The 14,841-nt window shown below is 41.5% G+C and overlaps 1 protein-coding gene across 1 annotated transcript in view; it reads left to right on the forward strand.

The window, feature by feature from the left end:
• The window catches only part of ANKRD55 (ankyrin repeat domain 55), a 108,766-nt gene that overhangs the window by 92,437 nt on the left and 1,488 nt on the right, over positions 1 to 14,841 (forward strand). Inside the window, exons 9-10 of the mRNA XM_055554903.1 lie at positions 1,838 to 2,499; positions 13,641 to 13,733. Of these exons, the coding sequence (XP_055410878.1) occupies positions 1,838 to 2,499; positions 13,641 to 13,733 (755 nt within the window). The remainder of the gene's footprint in view (positions 1 to 1,837; positions 2,500 to 13,640; positions 13,734 to 14,841) is intronic.

Raw genomic sequence — 14,841 nt, forward strand, 5'->3', positions numbered from 1 at the left:
TCAAGAATCAATATTTAGTAAAATGAAGAAGTTTTACTGGGCATTATTAAATTAAATGGCAGTTTTGTTTTAATGAAAGTCTATTGTTACTACTGGAGAAGGCAATGGTAACCCACTCCAGTACTCTTGCCTGGTAAATCCCATGGGCCGAGGAGCCTGGTAGGCTGCAGTCCATGGGGTCTCAAAGAGTCGGACACGACTGAGCAACTTCACTTTCACTTTTCACTTTCATGCATTGGAGAAGGAAATGGCAACCCACTCCAGTGTTCTTGCCTGGAGAATCCCAGGGATGGCGGAGCCTGGTGGGCTGCCGTCTCTGGGGTTGCACAGAGTCGGACACGACTGAAGCGACAGCAGCAGCAGCATTGTTACTGCTACCTTGATTTGTGCCAAGGAGCCCATTGTTTTGCCCATTTGCTCTCTTGCATGCTTGGTGTAAAAAGCAGTCCAGTGAAAAAGACAACATCTTGATATTATTATGAATATGGTTTTAACTTCATGAGGCCTGTCGGAGACCTCACCTCCAGGGTTCAATGGACCACACTTTGAGACCCACTGGCCAAAATCACAACCTTACTAGGAAAAGGAAATTGCTTGTAGAAGATGCTAAAGTAGCATTAGCATTTAGTTAATTTAGTTAGCACAGGGACATATTCTATATGGGAAAACTTGCAGGAATGCTAGAGATGTGGGGTTCTCTCTCTGGTAGTGTCAGGAGTGCAAAATCTGTGTTTCATATTTCATAAAGCCTTTTGGAAGGTGAAAGGAGGAAGATAAAAATTAATCACAGGAATAAAGATTCAATTATACACTGTGTGACCTACAGGAAAAAGAAAAAATTTCATTATATGTGGCCAAAATGAGGAGTGATACTTTCCAAACCACAGGTTACAATATCTCACTGCAAAGAGAAATGTTGCAATATTGCTTTTAGGGCATGCACACAGGTCCGGTTTCATCATTAACTCATACCGCAGAAAGCACTAATCAATTGTGGCCTCAAAAGAGAATAATACAGAAATTTCCAAGCAAAAAAAACAGCATAGTGCCTCAGGGAAACTCCACACAAGAAGAGCCAGCCGGACAGCTGCAGATCTTTTTCCCCTGCAGAATTTGCCTGCCCATTGGACATTGCTCACTTTTCTTCTGCTGCCACGCCCAAATTCTGGCATACACACTTCCTGTTCTGCAGCCCAAGCCCAGACAAAAGCTTCTCTCCTTGGCTTCTTTTAGTATGTTTTATTTTAAGTGTTTTTCAATAGGAAATTTAGTAAAAACTCAACAGGAAACAAATAACACACAAACAGTGTAAAATAGGCAGGCTTCCTGAGGTGGATAATGTCAGAGCTCTGCCCTTATCTCCGGGGAGCCTTTACAGAGAACACCTGAAAAAATCAGACTCCCCTACCCCAGCTCTGCAGCCTCCACCCAGCTGCTAGCTAAAGCTTGAACGCAACATGTGGCCTTTATTTCTTTGACTTACAGCTGGCGCTCCTACTGACTGGCCTTAAGAAGTGAGTAAACAGTAACCCCTGAAGGTATTTGGTGTTTTCAGCTTACTTGATCCCCTGGCAAAAACAAATTTTGAAAGGATAGTTCCTAAGGGAACAAGCAAAATCTAACTAAGAAATATTCTAATTATGGATAGCAGACTGACCATGCCAAGGAAGGGGGTGGCATGTGAGTAGTTTTGCACATCACCTTTAACTTGAGAGGGCGCTGAATGACTTTGAATGATCTCCTTCCTGGAGATGGAATAGAGGGAGGTATTTTGTTTGATGACTGTTGGTGCGCCACTTCCTGTTCTCACAGAGCATCCTTGTTTTATATCCTATAGAACAGAGCCTCCTAGACCCCTTCCTGCCCAGAACAGTAGACCCCAGAAGAAGGAGGGACGATTCGGCATGCTCAATCAAATCTTCTGCAAGAACAGAAAGGAAGAGCAGAGGGCCTATCAGAAGGACCCCAGCAGGGACTGGCACAGGGGGGAGCACACCTCGGAAGTCGATGACATCATCACCACCTTTGACAGCAACGTGGATACCAACTGCCAAGAGCAGCCTGGTGAGCAGGTGGCTATGGTTGACTTTAAGAAGAGGACCTCAGAAAACTCAAAATATCACTTGCCAGAAAAGAAGCCTCTGGCCCGTAAAGGGCTTCCACCAATCAGAACACAGAGCCTCCCACCCATCACCCTGGGCCATAACTTCCTGACAGCCTCCCAGGGGGCCACTTCCCATGCTGGCCTGAGCTCTGGTACTCATCATGCGGCTCAGCGATCTCAGAAAAGCCGAAGTGAGCAAGATTTGTTGAATAACAGAACTGGCTGCCAGGCATTGCTAGATAACCCTTGGAAAGGTGATTCTCACCCGGTGTTCTATAAAGCCTGGACTATGTCTTCATCTGACAAGCTGCTAGACAGGTTGCTCACCAGCAGATCTGGCCACCAGGAAGTATCAGGGCCCCCACATCTTCCTCATCTACATAATCCTTCATCAGGTAATGTCCTTCCTCATTCCTGACAGATTCTGTACAAGAAACATGTCATACAGTCCTGAGTGAGGAGGGAGAGTAGATAGCTTGGAGGACTTCCCTTTAGTCCACTGGATTCAGGATATCTAGGCTATGTAAGGAGAAGGAAATGGCAACCCACTCCAGTGTTCTTGCCTGGAGAATCCCATGGACGGAGAAGCCTGGTAGGCTGCAGTCCATGGGGTCGCACAGAGTCAGACACGACTGAAGCGACTTAGCAGCAGCAGCAGCAGCAGGCTATGTAAACAGTCTGCTTTTCCAACCTGAGGACAGTCATCAAGTAGAAGCATGTGCCTTCTCATCTTATCCCATCCCACCAAATATGTGTGGTGACTGGCAGGTTGGAGCAGGAATGTTATTATTTCCACCAGCAAGGATTCTTAAGCAGGGATCCTTGCCGATATCACCTACAAGGGGTTGATTTGTTTGTGTGACTGTTTGCTTTTAAATCTGGTGTTCAATGACCACTCTGGGCCCACTGAACCAAAATTTTGGTGAGGCAGAGGGGAAAAGAGTAATGCCTTCCACGTGTATGTGTAGAAAGGGAACACATCACTCATTTATGGATCAAGACTCCAAACACGTCAAAGGATTGATTACCTGGCCGATTACCTGTGTCTGCCTGCAGCTATGTAGCCCCTCATCCGAAGCAAACTATGTTATTAATTTTTTGCTTGTCCTTCCAAAAGTATTTTATACATATTTAAGTATTTGTATATATACATATATATATATACATTTTAAATAAATAAGCACATCACACTAAAGAATCTATATTTTTGTACACATACAAGCAATATATATGTGTCTACTTTTCACCCGTTTAAACAAACATATCACACTAAAACTTTTATTTATGTTTTTTAAAATCACCCACAGGTAATTCTGAGGTACAGTGGAGACTAAGATCTATTGTTCTAAAGCGCAGGCTTCAGAACAGCTGCCAAAATCAGGTCATTACTATAACAGCTTATTTTGTCATCAAGTGAATTAATCACTAACATTTAAAAATCATGAAGTTTTTACATAAAAGTTTAAATTTCTAGCTTCTCTTGAGAAATTGAAAAATCCAGCAACACTAAACACAAATTCCATTTGGCAATAATTGGCTAGATCTGAGTAACCAGTATCCCTCTGGACACCACGTGGACATGGACACCACGTGGACGTGGACATCACTGTCCCCAGTTTAGCCCAGTCCACACCACTCTCTAGTCTCTGTCCATGGAATATCTGTTGTTCTTTAACAATAAGTTTCTGTTGCTTTTCTTATAGTGGGGTTAAGAGGGAAAATGATATGTTTCTTGAACCCATGCTTCTTTCAAAAGTAGAAAAGTGAAAGACCAAGAGGGTGTATGTATATTTTAAGAACTAGATGAGATCAATATATCTTTAGAGGTAAGAACTATTCCTCCCCATTTAATATGCAGCATGAGCCTGGCTGTCCTCACTCATTTACACGTGCCTGGTGTCTAAAACCTGTGAGGCAGCATAAGACTTCTCTCATACATATTTATTTGTATTTAAATGTATTTATTTGAATAAATACGTGACAGCTATTTCCTGAGAAGAACTTCCCGCAAGGTCTTACTTCCTCCTCAGAGCACTGGAGTGTGGGTAGTTTCCCTTGTGTTCTGTGAAGGGGTAAGGAAGCAAAGATATTGGTTTGCTGTCTTTTAACACTTTGATGGCCTCCAGGGCCTTGACTCAGCCTGCTTTCTGGAGTTAGTCCTGTCCTGGCTAATATCTCCTTTTTAGGGAAAAAAAAATTTTTTTTTTTTTTTTTTTTAAATTTTGAGTCTTGTTCTTTTTCTTTTCCCAGGACATCCTGGGGCTGTTTTTTCTTTATCAGTTAGAATTGGTTCATCTGTTGTAACAGAAACCCAAAGTAACAGTGGTTTAAGCAACATAGAAGTTTATTCCTCACACATGAAAGAAGTTGAACGTTATGGTTCCCAGTGCTTGGTGAACCATGATCCTTCCATTTGTATTCTCTACAACTTAACCTATGGCTTTCCTCCTTTGGAGAAAGAGCAGGAGAAAGGAGAGAGGCAGGGAGAAAGGAAGAGAGGGGAGAGGAAAATGGATGTCCCCAGACTGAATTATCTCCCATTAATAAGTTATCTCCCATCGCTTCTAGGCCTTTTGGCTAAGATCAAGTGTAATAAGTTATTGCCCATAAGTCCTAGAGTCTGCTTCCATCTCATTGGCCAGAACTTTAGTCACATGACTGCCTATCTGCAAGGGAGACTGGGAATTGTTGTCTTTTAGTTGATCACATGACTGTACCTCCAAAACTGGATTTTCATTTCTAAGAGAAAGAAGGGAGTAGATATTGAATAGAGAATTCATAGATTCTGTCACATGTGCCATCTAAAACTTTCCATATTACTTAAAATAAAAGAAAATTCAATAAAGTTGGTTTTAGGATTGATTTCACTTTTCCAATGAAGTAACTTGAAAAGTCCCTAGGGGCAGGAAAGCAGAAAAGAGCTAGCAGAATTCTCCAAGGGAATGTTAAATGATTAGCTGTGCCTGGATCAAAGCTTTTATTTTTTTCAACCAATGTTTTTGAGTGCTGATAATAACTAGGAGCCGTTCTAGGTAACTGAGTCATGATAAGATAAATATCCCAAGAATCTTCAGTCTATAAATGAACTTTCAGGAACATGGATTTTTCTAAGTTGATTATACAACTCACTTTAAATTGATTTTCTTCTCATGTTTACATATGAAAATCATAAGGGTTTTAAATGGAAAGGACTCTAGTCTTCACTCATTCTTTAAATGATTATTGAGTGTCTATTATTATAATTTATCAAGAGGCAGCATATCCAGTGGTTAAGAGATAAAATCTTTTTTTTTTCTTTTTTTGGCTACCACATGGCTTATAGGATCTTAGTTTCCCAGAGAAGAACTGAACCTGGGTCCACAGCAATCAAAGACCTGAGTCCTAACCACTGGACCACCAGGGAATTCCCCAAGAGAGGTCTTTTAAAGTCACATTTTTGTTGTTGTTTTGTCAATAAGCCCTGGCTCTCTTTTACTTGCTGTTAATGAATCTCTCTAAACCTTTGTTTCCTCGTGTCAAAAATGGGACGAAATACCCAACTTTTAGGGTTGTGAATTGATAGTAAGGTTAAATAAATTGATACATTTACAATACTTAAAATAGTGACTTTAACATAGTACTATACAAATACACACAAATTTGTGGGCTTTTTTTAAAACTATGTGCCAGGCCCTACACTAAGCCCAGTGCCTTAGACACAAGCTATAGGTGATGACATTTAACTGCATTTTTGTTCTCAGATCTAATCTCTTACTTCTGACTCTATTCTGTGTGTCTGGAAACTATACCTCCCAGGCTCCCTGGAAGCTGCTTCCAGGTACTTTTGCTAAAGTGCCAGGAGGCATTGACAAGAGTACGAGCAGGAGAAAGAGGAAAACCAGTGTAGTTCTCCTCAATGTCCCTCTGCTTCCTATGGAATTTCCAGTAGGGGTTTCACTCCTCCTACTTCCTCCACACAGCCCCTCACTTGTGGTTCTGGCTCCCACTAGCTTCTGGACCTTGGTAATATCAGCTTTTTCTCTTATACTCCAGACTAGAAGTGGTTGCATCCTCCTTCTGTGGTTAATTTCTGGATGTCCTTTAACCTTGTCATCTGGCTTCTCAGCTTTTCCACCACCAGTATAACGAAATTTCTATATGAAATTACCTCTCTTTCAGAGGCCTAAAGAGGTCTCCATTTTCCTGAATGAACCCTGATTGATAAGGCAAGACATGTCATCTCTCTCAGCTACAATTTTCCTACTCTCTGGATACACAGTCTGGGGCCATTTTGTTTCATGAAGGCCTTTCCAGTTATAATGTACATAGCCTAGAAAAGTTAAAACAACTTGTTCAGTCTTAACAACTAATGAGTGACATATTCAGAACTGTAACCCAGATCTCCTAAGAAGTTACCACACAGCCTCCTGGTGGCTCAGAGTTAACAGTCCACCTGCAATGCAGGTAGATGTGGGTTTAGTCCCTAGGTTGGGAAGATCCCCTGGAGGAGGAAATGGCCACCCACTTCAGTATCCTTGCCAGGGACAATACCATGGACAGGGGAGCCTGGTGGGTTACCATCCATTGGGTCAGGAAGAGTCGGGCTGAGCACATATACAATGGTGTGGAAGTGGTTCAGTCGCTAAGTCATGTCTGACTCTGCAACCCCATGGACTGTAGCCCGCCAGGCTCCTCTGTCCATGGGATTTCCCAAGCAAGAATACTGGAGTGGGTTGCTATTTCCTCCTCCAGGGGATCTTCCCGACCCAGGGATCGAATCCACAAAATAAGGGCTTCCCTTATTTCTGTCTTTAAATCTCAACGTCCAGTTGATAGCATGCTTACCAAATTATTTACGATGTGATTTTCTTAGAAACTACACCATCCTCCCCCAAAGAAAAATATTTCTGCCTTATGGATTTTATTTTTGCAAATATTTTTAACCCAATTTGAGGTTTTTGTTTTTTTTTAATGACTACTGAAACTTCCAGACTACAGTTGGGAGAGTTCACTTAAGTGGTTTAAATTGTTAGTTTAGGCGGGTTGAAACTCAGCAGATTTCTGCACTGAGCTCCCATACTTGATGTGAAAACCTAATGTGGTAAAGCAATTGGGTACTATAAATCATACCACTGCACCACTGGCTTGAACTTGGATCGTCTCTCTCCCCTGGATTTTTTCCTTTCCTGCCCTGGGTTTAGTAGAAATAATATGGGCTAGCAGTGATTACTACCATTTGAATTCCTGGAAGCTAATATCCTGTGCTGACTTCAGCAACCCTGAACATTTAGCTGTAATGATTATTGCTTAACATTTATTGAGACCTGTCAGTGGGCTAGATGGAGAGGATGGGGGATAAGGCACTTAACCTAAATGAGGGTTTGGAGCACATCAGCTTAATTCATTGCAAGCAGCTTTCAGAGAAAATGGAACAGAGAGTTGTGTGGTATTTGCTACCAGCCTGGTTATTTACAAGTCATCACAAGGAACCTAAGAAAGTGCTTGCTTCCTTTCTCCCTCAAGAGAGAACTTTCTTCTCCAGAATTTTCTAGACTATCCCAGCAACAACTCTCTCTCCTCCCTGCATAGGTCTGATGTCATGACCACCACTGTTTAAACCCATCAGCAATGGCACCCCACTCCAGTACTCTTGCCTGGAAAATCCCATGGATGGAGGAGCCTGGTAGGCTGCAGTCCATGAGGTTGCTAAGAGTCAGACACGACTGAACGACTTCACTTTCACTTTTCACTTTCATGCATTGGAGAAGGAAATGGCAACCCACTCCAGTGTTCTTGCCTGGAGAATCCCAGGGATGGTGGAGCCTGATGGGCTGCCATCTATGGGTTCGCACAGAGTTGGACACGACTGAAGCAATTTAGCAACAGGACAAAGGCCAGATTCTTCAGCTGGCAAAGTCCTCCCAACGTAGCCTGGCCTCACTTACCTTTCTCAACTTCTGCACCTTCCATTTCAATCTTTCCCCCTGTCCCCATCCCCTTGAACAGTTCCTTGAATATCTCTAAGCTCTTGAGGAACCCATACCTTTTACTCTACGACGTCTTTGCCTGTGTTTCATTTTGTTTTTCTTTTAACCTTTCATCTACTGAGTGCTTGATAGAGTCCTACAATCTTTTAAGAACCGGCCCAAACTTGCCTCCTATGCAGAAGGCTCCTCACTGCTGTAGGAGGTGTGGCCCGTTTTTACTATCCATCATGAAAGAATCCCTCCTCCACCTTGTTAAGCCTTCTAGGGGGCAGTGAACCACAGACTTCCCCTTCAACAGCACTGCAGGAGAGGAGTTTTTAATCCCCATTTTAGAGATGAAGAAATTGGAGGATTGGAGTGGTTACCCCACCCGCCTAAGGTCATAAGGTAGCTAGGAAGTGGCAGAGCAGATGTTTAAGCAAGGTCTATGGGATTCAAGACACACTGATCTCTCTGGGCCCTTCTTTCCTCTGTGATATCTTCACAGCACTACTCATGGCCTTCAAAAGTGCTTTATCTGTTTCTATTCCCATCAGCCACTTTGAGCTCCTTGCCTTATCTTTATACTCTAGTCTCTGGAATGCAAAGAGTTTGCAATAGATGAGTGCTGAATGTATTTGTTATTATTATTGATCTTCATTCTCTTCTATTTCCTCATTTAACTGTGAAAATTTTTTCTTCCTTTTTATTCTAAGACAGTGGTCATCCTCCACAGGCTGGACACACCTTGAAAGCTCCCGCAGCACAGATAAGAGATCTTTGAACTATGCACATTCTACCTTGTTCTTCAAAACTGAGCAAAATGTCAGGGTGGCAAAAAGTTTAACTCTCCTCCCACCTCCTCCCAAATCACTGCTGAAGTCCGTCTTTCCCACTTCTCCCATCCTATCTATACCATTGTGGCCTCTAAGGAGGCAGCATGGTGTGGATTTTAGGTCCAGACAGACCTGGGTTGGGTCCAGATTCTGTCACCTCCTGTCATATGACCTTGAGCTCCATTCAGAACTCCTCCAAATCACAGTGTCCTCATTTGGAAACTGGGCATGATAGTACCTCTCTCACAAGAGAAAGTGACTGTTAGGATTAAATGAGATTACATATATAGAAATTAGTCCAGTGCTTGACCACAGTAAGTGCTCAATAGTGTTACCCGTAATTATCATCTCATTTTTGGTTTTTCAAATTTCTGCTCCAGTGTTCCTGGATAAATAATCGAATATGAGTTGATACAGGTTTTACTGTAATTCTACTCAGAAATTTTTTTTTTAAACAATGGCTTATGAGCTTCCCTCATGGCTCAGATGGTAAAAGCATCTGCTTGCAATGCAGGAGACCCAGTTCCATCCCTGGGTAGGGAAGATCCTCTGGAGAAGGAAATGGCAACCTACTCCAGTACTCTTGCCTGGAAAATTCCATGGATGGAGGAGCCTCGTAGGCTACAGTTCATGGGGTCGGACAGGACTGAGCAATTTCACTTTCACTTATGAGGTTATTTAACCTTCAGAGTTCAAAGGAATAAAAATATAAAGGCAAAATGTACACCCAGGAGACTGGAAATTTTGCTTAATATTCATCAAATGACACTGCTCAGATGACCACCCCTAAAAATCTACCACTGGACTCACCGAAGCAGATAGGGGGTGGATATTTTCCCCCTGTTCTAAGGACTGCTTTACCCAAACAGAAGACTTAAACCCTATGGGCCTCACTATAGTGACTCTGGTTCCTACTAGACTGCTAAGTAAAAGGTCAAATGAATACATGCCCCACTCTCTAGGAGATCGTATTTAAAACTGCCACAGAGTAACACTGTAATAATTGCTAATGTTTATTGTTTACTTTATAAGCTAAATGCTTTACCTTTGTTCTCCTAGTTAATCTTTATAACAACTGGAAAAGACAGAGAAAGCTATTATCCACTTTTTACATATGAGGAAGTTGAGATTTAGAGAGAGAACATCACTTGCTCAAGTTGGGAATTAAGCCTAATCCTGTCTGATCCTGTTGTTCTTGTTCATTCACTCAGTTGTGTCCAACTCTTTGAGACCTCATGGACTGCAGCATGCCAGGCTTCCCTGTTCTTCACCATCCCTCAGACCTTGCTCAAACTCATGTCTATTGAGTCAGTGATGCTACCCAACCGTCTCGCCTGTCATCCCCTTCTCCTGCCTTCAACCTTACCCAGCATCAGGGTCTTTTCCAATGAGTAGGCTCTTTGCATCAGGTGGTCAAAGTATTGGAGCTTCAGCTTCAGCCTCAGTCCTTTCAAAGAATATTTAGGACTGATTTCCTTTAGGATTGACTGGTTTGATATCCTTGTAGTCCAAGGCACTCTCAAGAGTCTTCTCCAACACCACAGTTCAAAAGCATCAAGTTTTGGTGCTCAGCCTGCTTTATGGTCCAACTCTCTTATCCATACATGTCTACTGGAAAAACCATAGCTTTGACTAGACAGACCTTTGTTGGCAAAGTAATGTCTCTGCTTTTTAATATGCTGTCTAGGTTGGTCATAGCTTTTCTTCCAAGGAGCAAGCATCTTTTAATTTCATGGCTACAGTCACCATCTGCGGTGATTTTGGAGCCTAGAAAAATAAAGTCTGTCACTGTTTCCATTGTTTCCGCATCTATTTGCACGGAGTGATAGGACTGGATGCAATGATCTTAGTTTCCTGAATGTTGAGTTTTAAGCCAACTTTTTCATTCTCCTCTTTCACTTTCATCAAGAGGCTCTTTAGTTTTTCTTCGTTTTCTGCCATAAGGGTGGTGTCATCTGCATATCTGAGGTTATTGATATTTCTCCCGGCAATCTTGATTCCAGCTTGTGCTTAATCCAGCTCAGCATTTCTCATGATGTACTCTGCATACAAGTTAAATAAGCAGGGTGACAGTACACAGCCTTGACTTACTCCTTTTCCAATTTGGAACCAGTCTGTTCTTCCATGTCCAGTGCTAACTGTTGCTACTTGACTTGCATACAGATTTCTCAAGAGGCAGGTCAGGTGGTCTGGTATTCCCATCTCTTGAAGAATTCTCCAGTTTGTTGTGATCCACAGAGTCAAAGGCTTTGGCATAGTCAATGATCAGAAGTAGATGTTTTTCTGTAACTCTTTTGCTTTTTCTATGATCCAACAGATATTGGCAATTTGATCTCTGGTTCCTCTGTCTTTTCTAAATCCAGCATGAACATCTGGAAGTTCACGGTTCATGTACTATTGAAGCCTGGCTTGGAGAATTTTGAGCATTACTTTGCTAGCGTGTGCAATGAGTGCAATTGTGTGGTAGTTTGAGCATTCTTTGGCATTGCCTTTCTTTGGGATTGGAATGAAAACTGACCTTTTCCAGTCCTGTGGCCACTGCTGAGTTTTCCAAATTTGTTGGCATATTGACTGCAGCCCTTTCATAGCATCATCTTTTAGGATTTGAAATTGCTCAACTGGAATTCTATCACCTCCACTAACTTTGTTTGTAGTGATGCTTCCTAGGCCCACTTGACTTCACATTCCAGGATGTCTGGCTCTAGGTGAGTGGTCACAGTATCATGGTTATCTGGGTAATGAAGATCTTTTTTGTACAGTTCTTCTGTGTATTCTTGCCACCTCTTCTTAATATCTTCTGCTTCTGTTAGGTCCATACAATTTCTGTCCTTATTGAGTCCATCTTTGCATGAAATGTTCCCTTGGTAGCTCTAACTTTCTTGAAGAGATCTCTAGTCTTTCCCATTCTATACGTTTTCCTCTATTTCTTTGCATTGATCCCTGAGGAAGGCTTTCTTATCTCTCCTTGCTCTTCTTAGGAACTCTGCATTCAAATGGGTATATCTTTCTTTTTCTCCTTTGCCTTTTGCATCTTTTCTTTTCTCAGCTACCTGCCTCAGGCAACCATTTTGCCTTTTTGCGTTTCTTTTTCTTGGGGATGATCTTGATCACTGCCTTCTGTACAATGTCATGAACCTCCGTCTATAGTTCTTCAGGCACTCTAGATCTAATCCCTTGAATCTATTTGTCACTTCCACTCTATAATTGTAAGGGATTTGATTTAGGTCATACCTAAATGGTCTAGTGGTTTTCCCCTACTTTCTTCAATTTAAGTCTGAATTTGGCTATAAGGAGTTCATGATCTGAGCCACAGTCAGCTCCTGGTCTTGTTTTTGTTGACCGTATAGAGCTTCTCCATCTTTGGCTGCAAAGAATATAATCAATCTGATTTCGGTGTTGACCATCTGGTGATGTCCATGTGTAGAGTCTTCTCTTGTGTTGTTGAAAGAAGGTGTTTGCTATGACCAGTACGTTCTCTTGGCAAATCTCTGTTAGCCTTTGCCCTTCTTCATTTTGTACTTCAAGGCCAAATTTGCGTGTTACTCCAGTTATCTCTTGACTTCCTACTTTTGCATCCCAGTCTCCTAACTTTTGCATTCCAGTCCACATGTGTTTAATAAATGTTTAATGTTCAGAGAAAAATCAGTGCTTGTTGATTTCTCTGATGTAAGTACTCCCACCATTGCTGATGTCAAGCCACTAAGTGTGATGTCAACCATCTCACAAAATTCCTGAAAATTGGTACGCACAGCTCCAGCATAGCACTTCTGATCATTTAAATGATATATTCAAGGTCTCCAAAATGCTTTCATTCACCTCTCATCTTCCATCTCATGATTCTCAATCCTGGATTCCTATTAGAATCACCTGGGAGCTGAAACAAATCTAGCATCCTATCCAGCCCCTGAGATACTCATTTAATCGGTGTGGTTGGTGTTTAGTCAGAGTAGCATTTTTTTTTTTTTTTAAACTCCTCAGATAATTTCTCAGTGCAGCCAGGATTGAGAAATACTGATCTTGAAGAATATGTCCTACTCATCACCCACGAATACACGATACATTAATACCCTATTTTATTTTTCAAACTTTTAAGTTTTGTGTAGTATTTGACTAACTATGCTTGTTTTTTTGTTTTTTTATTTGTATTTATTTTGGCTGCACTGGGTCTTTGTTGCTTTGTTGGAGTTTTCTCTAGTTGCCACGAGTGGGGTCTAGTCTTCATTGCAGTGCACGTGCTTCTCTTTGCAGCGGCTTGTCTTGTTGCAGAGCACAGGCTCTAAGTTTCAGTAGCTGTGTGGGTTTCAGTAGCTGCAGCACACAGGCTCAGTAGTTGTGACTCCCAGGCCATAGAGTGTGTGGCCTCAGTTTGCTCTAGAACTCAGGCTCAGTGGCTGTGGCGCCCAGCCTTGATTGCTGCGGAGCATGTGGAGTCTTCCCTAACCAGGATTCAAACCCATGTCCCCTGCATTAGCAGGTGGATTCTTATCCACTGTGCCAAGGCGAAGTCCCTAATTGTGCTTGTTTATAATTTTTTTTAAAGCTAGTTTACTCAAGAAATGATTTTGGATACATTTTTCCTTTCACTTAAATGGTGACTGGCATGTGATAGAAACTGAATATGGTGTAGTTATTTTGTTGTTAACATCATAAATTTCATGATCTATAACAACTTGTATGATTCTCTAATCCACTGGATTTTATAATTTGCACTTTGTTGAGTCTCAAATGATTGATGCAAATTATGTTTGTCCCCAGGACAAAATTTTCAGCATCTCTCCCCAAACAGACCCAAAATCAGGGATCTTCCTTATACTCGGAACAACCTAGCTCCCCTACCAGACCAAAAATGTAAGTATTTTCAATCTTCCTCAGCTTCCTTTGCAAATAGTAGTGCTGTTATTAGGACTAAATGTTATTTCGGTTTACTTTCATTTTTCCAAGAGAACATCAAGTACCAAAACTTGAAAATTATAGGAAAATAGACTAGAGACAGTCTTTAAAGCTCCATCCAAAATGGTAATGCTTATTTAAAAGAAATACTCGCTTCCTTGAGGAATTTTTATGTTTGGACTATAAAAACAATAACAGAAGTCTATTTTGCTATGTACTATTTAATGTCTTTAATGCTTCAAAAATTATTCTAAGACTGGCTTCCTGGCATTGTTTTCCTTACTATGTTGGACAGATAGAAATGTGTGTTACCTCTGTACTCACAGGCTCTGCAGTCATTGGCAGAAAGGAACAATCAAGTATAATGTTCATCAGGTTTACTTTCGGCATTATTTTATACAACACTTCTCACAATATAAACTGTTAATATATTCCATTCACCAAGTGATCAAGTTTGCCTGTGTCTAAGTGTTATCTGGGGTGCTTGTTATAAAATGGATTCCAGGGCCCCACACTCAGAAATTCTGAGTTTGTATATGCTTATATCTGTACTCTGAGACAGTGTAGATTAGAAAACTGATTCAGAGAGGTCACATGAGTCACCCATTATTATTTAGGCAGTAAGTTGTAGAGGTACAGGATACTGAGTCAGTTGCTTCAAGAAACAAATAATACTCACTGGGCTCTAATTTCCTTTCTTCCTGTTCTTCCTATCCCAACGCACTGGTTTATAACACGTGCGCAAGCACTCGCATGCACATGTACACATACACTCTCTACATCATCTTAATTGCAGAGATTAGATGATTTAGAAGCTGCTTTATTAAAGACAAGTCCCTAACCCTTTCTTTACTTCAATTCCTTCCTGTAGCCTGTAAGAGTAGTGCAACCTGATAAGATTGTTGAGAGGATTAAATGAGATGACACATGCAAAATCCTTGGCAACCATTTGCACAGAGTAAATACCCAATATATCTTTTTTGCCCCAGACGGCAGTTCAAATGGGACAAGTCAAGAGTTCTAGAACCCTTTAGTTAAAAACCAAGAACCATGGGGTCTTAGGACA

This window comes from Bubalus kerabau, chromosome 18, assembly GCF_029407905.1.
Source record: "Bubalus kerabau isolate K-KA32 ecotype Philippines breed swamp buffalo chromosome 18, PCC_UOA_SB_1v2, whole genome shotgun sequence".
NCBI lineage: Eukaryota > Metazoa > Chordata > Mammalia > Artiodactyla > Bovidae > Bubalus > Bubalus kerabau.